The sequence below is a fragment of the Ascaphus truei genome, chromosome 3 (genome assembly GCF_040206685.1).
Source record: "Ascaphus truei isolate aAscTru1 chromosome 3, aAscTru1.hap1, whole genome shotgun sequence".
Taxonomy (NCBI): domain Eukaryota; kingdom Metazoa; phylum Chordata; class Amphibia; order Anura; family Ascaphidae; genus Ascaphus; species Ascaphus truei.
In genome coordinates this window covers 30243210-30253840 of record NC_134485.1, presented here as the reverse complement: position 1 = coordinate 30253840, position 10631 = coordinate 30243210, and the positions used below count along the sequence as shown (strand labels likewise).

General features: G+C 39.2%; 1 protein-coding gene across 1 annotated transcript; it reads right to left on the bottom strand.

Annotated features, from left to right (window-relative positions):
- Positions 1 to 6015: 6015 nt before the first annotated feature.
- Positions 6016 to 7845, bottom strand: LOC142490896 (claudin-8-like). Its single transcript, XM_075593302.1, has one exon. The coding sequence runs from the start codon at positions 7758 to 7760 to the stop codon at positions 7065 to 7067; it is 696 nt and encodes a 231-aa protein (XP_075449417.1). The 5' UTR covers positions 7761 to 7845; the 3' UTR covers positions 6016 to 7064.
- Positions 7846 to 10631: the final 2786 nt, after the last annotated feature.

Below are 10631 nucleotides of genomic sequence, written 5' to 3'. Positions count from 1 at the left end.
CACCCACATCACTGGCTAGCAGTTCCATTATCATAATTTTCGCACTAGTAAACATACCTATTTCTGATTTTGTCATGACAAGTACCCCTGTTGTTAGGGCTCTTGCAGTTTTGGATAAAACACTTTTTTCTTACAGTATAAGGTTTCTGCTATTAGGAATTTCCCCGGTTCCAACTTACCGCTTATTGACTCTCTAACTTCCCCAGTACCCGTCACTGATTCCCAGGCACCAGCTCTAGACACTAGTTCTCCTCCTACCAGTGTCCCTGCAGTGCCAGATGTACCTGTTACAGATTCTGAGCCTCCAGCTCCAGACACAAGCTACCCTCCCTCCGCTGCCTCTACACTGTCTGATTGTCAAGTTCCAGATATTAAAGCTCCAGAGCTTATTCCTACTCCCACTCCTATGACAAGAACGATGCCCTTGGAGTTCGTTGCAGCACGTAGTCTGCCCCATGTGGTTGTTCAAATCTCTGCAAGGACCTGTATACCTTCCCCGGACTCTGGTGCCATATCTGAAGTAACCATTGCCGCGCTCCTAATACCCGGTGCGGGGGGCAGTTTCTTTTCACGGACCGTTCTGTGGCCCCTGGAGTACCCCAGAATGACTTTAAGTATGGGGTTTCTCTCCCTATTGTCTCTAGAACTTTACACGCTGCCTTGGACTCTGTGATCTCCACTTCCCAGACAATACTGTTTCTCACTCAGCGTTCTACAATATTTGGGAACTCCACTACTGATTGCTTCTCTGCCTCTGCGAACCCATGGTTATCCCTCTCGGAACCTTCTGTTGCACCTGTTGTTTCCTCTGTGTTGTAAATACTGAGTACGTACCCCAAGATTTCAGTCCCTAAGCCTGGTTTACTGCTTGCCTTGTCATCTACTATACCAATGCCTGGCAATGCACCCACCCACCCTATACCCTTGCTGACCACTACCTGGAAAACCTCTGGAGAAGACACTCAAATTCCTACGTGCAAATGTCAGCAAAGACTGTCTATCCAGAAGGTCGTCCTGGTATACTCTATCAACTATCAGTGCCTCTTGTCCTGAACTTTGGTACCATTAGGGAGGGAGAGAGTTATGGAGTATTTTATACTCTCAGATTCAGTTTGGTTTAAAATCATTCTCTCTCAACCAGCCCTAATTGTCACATAAGATTGATGAGTGGGAGACAAGAAACACCCACAACATTTTGGCCTGTACTTGTCACAGAGGAAACGTTTGGAGCTTTAAAAATAATAAGTTAGAATACAAAAATCAGGATTCATCTGAGAGGGGTGTTATACCAATAACACGAGAATTCTCAGATTTAAATCTCACATTTAAATTGCACGACCTATTGAGGAGTATAGTATGTGGTAACGTATTAAGCATTCTGTTTTTGTTATTTTATTAAACTCTTTGTGTATTTGTATATACTGTATATATGTATATATATATATATGGAGAGCAAGGAAAGAAAATTAGAAGTGGCGCCAATGGATACCAAAAAAAATGCCACTGAGACATTATGAAATTGTTACAATATGGGTACACCCTTCAGAGTACTCTCATATATAGTTTATTCATGTATCCATTTTTTAGATACTACTATTGTGGTTATAATGGTGGGTCTATATATGTCTCTGTGAGTACCTTTTATAATTGGTCTCTTGATATATATATATTGAATATTGTGTATGTACTTTTTATATATTACACATTTTTTACATTTTTTATTTTTACTTCATTTCATTTCAATACTGGGTTTCTTTATGCTTTTCATATATGTATTCTTTTGACTTGAATGTCTGTTTTTCTTTGATTAGTATGTATGTATATGTATAATTTTATACATTCTCAATTATATTTATGTTTCATATATACTTTTTATTTTTCTTGTTCACATATATCTTCTTGTACTGTATATATGTATATTTTTCATATATTTTCTATGTATATATTATTTTTATATATATGTATATTTTTCATATATATGTTTTCCTGTAACAAGCATTTACAATAGTCTCTATATACCATCTCTATATATATTTTCTGATATTTTACATTGTTTCACCAGCACCTATACGGGTTAAATTTGCATCTGCCCATTTAACATACCTGTTGTATATTATCTAATTAATTATATTTCGTCATTGGCTACTCCTGCTATATATACTGAGTGAACCATATACATCATAAATGCTCCTGACGAAGTCTGCAAAGACGAAACGCGTAGGGCGTTAATATTTGGAGTATCTTTCAGTTTTATTGTTGAACTTTTCACTTTGGAGAACGGAGATATTATTCTCATACAGTTGGGACTCATTGCGATCACCGCGGCTGCAGCATTGTCAGTGTTTGGGCTGACCCGGAAGCCTTCCGTGCATTTCATGCACTACGAGTGAAGACGCTGACCCAGAAGCCCTTTACAACGAGTGGGACATCTGAGCAACAAGGAGGTGCCTGGTTATCCTCGATACACAGAAGAATTGGTGTCACGGATTCCCCCCAACACAGTGACTAAAACGGCTTTCTATCCGGAGTTGCAGTCGAGGTCCCACTCTACATGCTGGTGCTTGAGTATTATCTCATACATGCGTTTTATTATTCTCCGTTTGTGAGTGAAAAGTTCATATCTTACCAGTCCCATATATAAATTTGTTAACCTTACTACACTATGAATGCGCCTGTTTTTTGTTTTTTTTCTCCTTTATGTATAATATATATATCTGTACACACAGAAAAATAAGGACTGGGCTTAAGTGAATGTGAGCACTACTATTGTGAGAAACTATAATTGAAATATGAAAAGAAATAATAATAATAATAAAAATAATAAATATATTCAAACGATTATAAATAGCATTAGATGTATAGCATTAGTTAAAGTGAATTACCATGTGATGCTGGTTTCACCAATCACAGGTTTGTGAGAAAAAAAGAATAATTACAAAAATTAACCTATATAAAAATATTAAAATGAATACAAGATCAATTTGTTAATAGTCCCGGATAGAACTCAAAATACCACAAAATAAATGTATATATACAGTTAGGTCCGGAAATAATTGGACACTGATACAAGTTTTGTTATTTTGGCTGTATACCAAAATAAATTCAAGTTACAGTTAAAGAATGATTATGGGCTTAAAGTGCAGTCTACCAGCTTTAATTTGAGGGTATTCACATCCAAATTGGAGGAAGAGTTTAGGAATTACATCTCTTTAAAATGTAGCCCCCTCTTTGTCAAGGGACCAAAAGTAATTGGACAATTGACTCAAAAGCTATTTCATGCACAGGTGTGGGCTATTCCTTCATTATTTCATCATCAATTAAGCAGGTAACAGGTCTGGAGTTGATTCCAGATGTGGCAATTACATTTGGAAGTTGTCGCTGTGAACCCACAACATGCGGTCAAAGGAGCTCTCAATGCAAGTGAAACAGGGCATCCTTAGGCTGCAAAAAAAAAGAAAATCCATCACAGAGATAGCAGGTACATTAGGAGTGGCCCATTCTGGGTTATGAAATCACCGATCTTAGACCGCGCAGACTGGTCCGGAGTGCGAAGTTCATAGTAAAACAGGCCGGGTAAAGTACTGGAGAGAACAGCGCAGTCTTGGATGAGCCAGAGTCAGGGTAGGAGATATCCAAGCAGGGAAGTCCAAGCAGGTAGTCGGCAACAGGAAATCAAGCTGGTCCTTTTGCTTCAGCGCAATTGCTGCAGGTCGGGAATGAGGTTTGCGCGAGTGGCGTCCACGGCCCATGGCGCTGGTCTAGGAGAGGGAAGACTGACTGGAGTGGCCAAAGGCGTGGGTTTGCTAATTTTTACTAATGCAACATCTAATTCTATTGGGGGAAACAAATATCTAAGATATGCAACATCGACACCCACTCACATTTGATACTGTGCGTATTGTTGTCTGCCACAAATCTATATTTCATGGTATCTCATTGTGAATTGCACCAGATTTTAATTATCTTAAACTATGGGGTATGGGGTAAGTAATATAGTGACTCTGTTCTAACCTCTATCTGCTGGCCAAAGAGGACCCAGGAATTGTTATGAAACCCCTTTTGAAGATACAATAGCCCAGATCAGGTCAAATCTCTTGAACATCTCTACAATGTCACCAGTCACTTAATTTATAATAAAAAAAATGCTACTTTTCATTGTTTTATTGGCTCATTAATGCAGAAACCAACTACCTAGGTTACCCTCACAGGAGACATAGAAAAATAGATCTTTTTTTAAATTAAAGTTAACCCGTTGGTTGCTGTATTATTAGCACCTAAGTAGGTTAATGGCGTTAACGTGACTGCATTACATAACTCCCAGATTTCCAGCTTAGATGTATGCTCTTTACTTCATTGCTGTCTCCTGTGACTATCACTTTGGTCTTACATGCTTAGATGTTCATAATCTCGATTAGAACTTTAATTCACAAATTCTTGGACACATTACTACTGCATTGCTGCCGGCTGCCTGCTGCCCCACTTACAGATGCAGCCTTATGGTTGGTCGCGCTGCCCTCACGAAATCCGCAATGGGAATTTTTTTAATCGTGTGTGTGCGCGCGGAGTGCAAGTAAAGAGACTAATTGCCAATCAGGGTTAACACATTTTATTTAATAAAAGAAGCAGGGGGTCTCCAGAGCTGAGCAGCATTAATTTCAGCCTCAGGGACCCCTGCTTCTCAAGTTATAGGCCCCAGTATGGGGTGCCGGTTTCTCCGCCATGTTTAAATATCCCGATCACGTGATTGGGGCATTTAAACAATGCAGAGAGATTCCGGCGCTCCATAATGGAGCCTGTAACTCGGGAATCAGGGGGCCCCCGAGGCTGAAATTAATGCTGTAAAGCTCTGAAGACTCCTGCTTCAATACTGTGTTAATAAAATAAAAGCCACACAATCACCTATTAGAGGCACGCAGGGAGAGAGACTGATTATGTTGATTCTTACTAGATGTCTCTTACAGACTGACGCAGCCTGGTAGGATTCACACAGCAGGAGTCCCATTCAGAAGCAGGGACACAGCTGTGTTAATCCTGATGGTCCATTACCCCCTGCCAAACACTGCGCCGTGGACGGTCAGGAATATCGGAGAAACATACCACGTTAACTCCTATTGAATTGAATGTCAGTTAACTTTGGGCCCCGGGCATGAACGCCATTGTGGAACCCTTAATGGCTTGAATTTAATGACCTATAAGGAACTTACAGTAGCAAGTTGGACATTTCTGATTTAAATTTACCTTTGCCCTATAAATGAATCCTCTAGATCCAGACCAACAAAGCTCTCAAAAGTACAGCTTCTGCTGTTCGTGTTCCTCTTCACAACTGAAATCTCACTGCAACGACGAGGAGAAATATCCACACAGCGTCTGACATTATAAACCCAGGCGGAGACTCTTCCCGACCCACTACGGAGGCTCATATGGGTCAGAGGCTTCAATGATGTTTCCCATAGAGCAACACTGCAGTTTCAAGTAGCATTCTTGGTTGTCAAGAGGACTTCGCATCCCTGTCCTTTTCATTATGTTTTTGTTTCAGATCATGTGACTCCACAGTCAATGTGAATAAAGATAAAGATTTTGTTAGGTGGTAGTTAAAACCCATATTGACTCTGTCACCCAATAAAACATTAGCAAAACATGGGTGCCCCCTACAGTGTGGGGCACCGGGCAGTTGCCCAGTAAACCCTTACCTAAGGCCACTACTATATACATCATATATAATGGAACTATTCTAGTTTTCGGTTCTTAACCGTCAAATGCTGAAGAAACACCCCTGACTGATTATCTTGCATTGCTGGTTATAGCCGATGAAAAATGGAAATGAAGCATCATTTCCGATTGAATTCCATGTCTTGCTGCAGCCCAACCACATACTGTATAGGAGACAAAGGCAACACAAAGGGAGTTTTGAAATTGAAAAATAATGCACTGATAAACACCAAATTCCAATATATGTCCATTTTATTTTCATTGCAAGCATTGATTTTTTTAAATAAAATGAAAAATACTTGGAAAAACAAAAAATAATATAACAAAAAAAATGAACACCATAAACTGGAATCCCTTATTATATAGTAATCTGTGAATAATGTATAGTAAGGATTATTATCCACAAATCTATTTAAATTGTCTTTGCAAGGCGAAAAATAAATGGCACAAGACACTTTCACAGAAGCGTGACTTGCCAAATATTGTATCACCTTATAGTAAAATATAATATGCTACAAAGCTAAAAATATGACACATAAAGGCAACCTACAATTGAAAATGTTTGGTGGACATAGTTATTGGAATCAATCCTTTAAAATAGTAATTCATGGTTTAGTAGGAACATTTACTTTCTCTGTAGAATGAACCCAGGGAAATGAATAGCAAATTTCTAATACACCAATAATATTTACATTTAAATAATTATTCAATATTTTAACCCATTTTGGCAGCATCGCCATCCACAAACAAAAGGCTGCAATGTTTTTGAAAAACATATTAACCTATATTCATCTCACCCATTCTGAACCCATCCTTTCCCCTATTTGTGACCAGTAGAGGACAAGTGCCCTTGAAACATTCACAGAATACATTATTTGGACTGCGTTATTCAAATAGCACCACTGATTGTTATACTCTACATGAGTATCGTTTGACAGCCGCATTTTTGGTAAATAGGGGCCTAAACATAAACATTTATTTAAAACCATAATTTTAATATACTATATATTCCAACATTTAAATAGAGAAGTGCACAACTATACAACAAAACACCTATTTATGTTTAACTTGTAATACATACTACACTGAATTCCTTATTTTTATTATCTAGATTAGATTAATGATTTGGACAAATTACAAAATAATTATTTTAAATACTGTACACATAAAGTGACATGCTCAAATTATACTGCGATAAAAGTTGAATAAAACATACGTGATATCAATCCTACACACTGACAAGTTAAGGTATAGAGAATTAATTTGCCAGATCAACTTTTTGATTTCCTTTCTGATATCACTTCAATACTTAAAACAGGAGTCTATCAGTCCAGCAATACAAGTCCCGGTGGCAATTAAATATACTGAACTTTGTGGTATGAACTTGGTGTTTCTTCTTTCTGACGTACTCGGTACATCATCTCTTGATCTTGAGGAGGTACATAGTCACAGTTTTCTTTTCTTTCATTACATGGGCAATGCCAGCAAAATATTATACCTCCAACGAGAAGAAACACTATGGTGGGCCAAGCTAGGAAGAGAGCCTCTCCCGCCTCTATTCTCAGTGCTCCTCCACTTGTAGAACCATATACTTCTTTCACAATGTTGCTAGTTATCCAGCTCACTGGAATCAGAACAAGAACAGCACACAAATTGAACAAGATGCCAGATGTTAGTAATAAGCAATGCTTTCCTTGCCCATTTGCTCCATGACATCGAGTGAACAGCATTCCAACGAATGATGATATAAAGGCTATAATCGACAATACAACAGCAAAGCTCATCAGAACTCTTCCAGCTTTTAAGTCAGACTTGATTGACCCCAAGGAATCATAGCTGGTACATTGAAGTTCGAGTCTGGCTTGATTGATGCAGGTTGACCATAGACCATCCCATCGACTCATCCACTGTCCATCAATACGATTGTTAACTCCGTTGTTTTCAGCTAGGATAGACACTCTCCACTGAGGCATTGATGTGATTACGCAAGTAAGTATCATGCCGATAAGCCCACATATGATCCCAACAACCTGAGCCATGAAGCATGCCATTTTTCTTCTGAGAGAGGAATAAAAAGATCCGGTGCTTACTTTGTTATCAGAGCTTGGAAACTGGAGCCTGGAGGCTTTGCACTGGGTAATGTGCCAATGTTAGAGGGCTCACTTAGAGAATATATATTTATGAACCAAGTCACGTGAATCAAACAATAGAGTAAATGACTGGAGCATGACATAATTTGAAAATGTCACTTGTTATCATTGCATACAGTACATGTTAATGTGCTTTGCAATTCTTATAAAAAATGAATGGCATGCTTCTCCCTTCAGACTGGTTAATGTGGATATTCTGGAGATGGGAAATGTAAAAAGAATAGAAACCAAACACATACCAGTACAATCCCTGCACGTCCTGAACCCAACATTGGGTGTTGGGTTCAGGACTTGCAGGTATTGATGTGTTTGGTTTCTATTCTTTTATATATATTTGTGTCAAAAGGAGTGATATTGGATGTGATATTGGATGTGACCAAATGTAGTGTATACAAACAAAAAAATATCGATTGGAGAAAAAGGACCCAGTCTTGTAGCACTCGTACACAACAATTGTATAGTGATAAATTTAAAATACTTTATTAATAACTGAATAAAAAATAGGGTGTTAAAACGTAATTAAATACTGTGTAGAACAGCACGTGACTGTATCCTTTGGTAACCCACCCTGGTATAGGTGGGTAGATATAGTGCGATCCCTGATAGGTACTAGAGATCAAATGCTATAAATTATAGCGACCTAAAATGTAGGAGAGGAGCCAAAGAAAGCCCACCGAAAGGACTGTCTCTATTGGAGTGCGTCTAGGCGTAGATTGCGCTCTAGAGGGATACACTCATGATAATGTGGCATATACTACGCTAGGTAAGACCTATAAGTATCACCCCCCCCCAGATAGAGATTGCTCTGTTTTGTGTACAAATTCACCTTCATAGTATGAGCTACATCTCTATAAGGGATATGTGTTGCCTATTTTCTAAGGTGCAGGCTATTAGGCAAGCAGTGATTACTGTTGTAAGGTATAGCTAAACTAGAGCAACTATAGGAAATCACCAATACACCTAGGAGGTGATTTGAGGCCGGATAGGTACTCCTACAATGTTGTGGTAGGTTGTTGGTGATGTCTGCTGCTCTGCTGTTGTTGGTTCAGTGCCCCTTACTGTTGTAGCACAGTGTAAACTTAGCTGCCACACACAAGCACTATGCGCTTATGGTTAATTCCCCTAAGCACACCAGGGTCTTATCATGCGCAGGAGGTGGAAGCTGATGTCAGAGCAACCTCCACAGTGATGCGTGGGTAAGTATGATGCTTGCGCTAACTGTAAGGGTTAATGTGTGGACATAAACAGCTTGAGAAGCTACTCAGCAGGTCATGGATCGCTGCATATGCCAACAAACGAGTGTGCTGGAGTAGGGTATACAGGAGGTTAATATTGAAATGGGGTCAAAGACCCAACACACCCCGTCCCCCCTCTCTACAGGTTGGAGCAATAGCGTGCACAGAGTAATGACATGGGGAGCCGGTCTAGCTGATCATCGCAGTGTCCCCTACATCAGCACTGATCCTGGTTATATCAGTGCCCATGTGCTCGAGGACCTGCCTGTCTGTTAGGTGAGTAAATTCAGAGACTCCTGGGAACATGGAGGGTCCCGCAGTAATGATATACAGCGTGATCCCTAGTAAATCATGCACATCAGTGGAAGTTTAAAGCCCAAACGCAGATCAATATCTTCAAGTTGAGCTGTTTAAATAAACAAACTTCCCGTGTGTGTGTGTGTGTGTGTGTGTGTGTGTGTGTGTGTGCAGGGAGAAAAATGCCAGTTAACATGCACATCAGGGGAAGTTTAAAGCCCAAACGCAGATCAATATCTTTAAGTTGAACTGTTTAAATAAACAAACTTCCCAAGTGTGCAGGGAGAGAAATGACGACGCGCGCGTTTCACGTGTTAAAACGCTTCTTCAGGGCACGTACAAACAAAAACAAAGAACAAAAAACGAAAACCCCCAATGCAACATCCAAATGACAAAGTATATAGTGAAACAGATAAGTATTTACTAATATAAAACAGCTAATTTCTAAATGTATTTTTAATATTTGTTCCTTAATTTAAAAAATAAATCTCATACCATCCATTTCAGCAACTCTAAATAGATCTACAAACGTCTGCCTATGAGCAGTGATTGAAGTGTGATTGTACGAGGTACAACCATTTTTACTACTTAGTTACAGTGTAAACCCATAGGAATACTGCTTTTTATTTACACACAAAGGTTTAGAAAAAGGAAATATATTAGAAAGGAATCTCTGTTTTTATAGTATAAATATTGTATTGATCTCTTTTTCAAATACAGTCCCAAGCCTGTGCCTCAATTAATATATATTTATTTAAAATCAGACTCAGTACTACTACTTTTTAATGTCACGTCAACCACTGCTTGTGACAAAATCTCGGTCCGCCGGAAGGATCTGCCTTGTGCAATGTGTGGAGTGTCCTTCCAGCGGTGGAGGAGCTATCCTGATATTACTGATTCTGATTTGTAATACAGGGATGATGCATTCTTAACAGAGTACATATTGTTCTATCACGTAATCCTGGCTCTCATGTCCAAGTGATGTCAGTGATAGTGTCAGAATGGAATTAAAGCCTCGTCTGAATTTACGTGCCATGTTTATCTATCCCGGGCAGCACAGATTTTCAATTTCCAGGCAGTTTAGGTGCGGCCTGCAAGTACATGGCTGTATGCCATTTCATCGTAAGAAAAACAAAACAGTTTGACGTATCTTTCACACATAAGATTATGCCAAATACTGTAATTGGACATTTAACCCCTTCAGTGTCAGAAGACAGTGGAGGTGTCAAGTGGAATATTT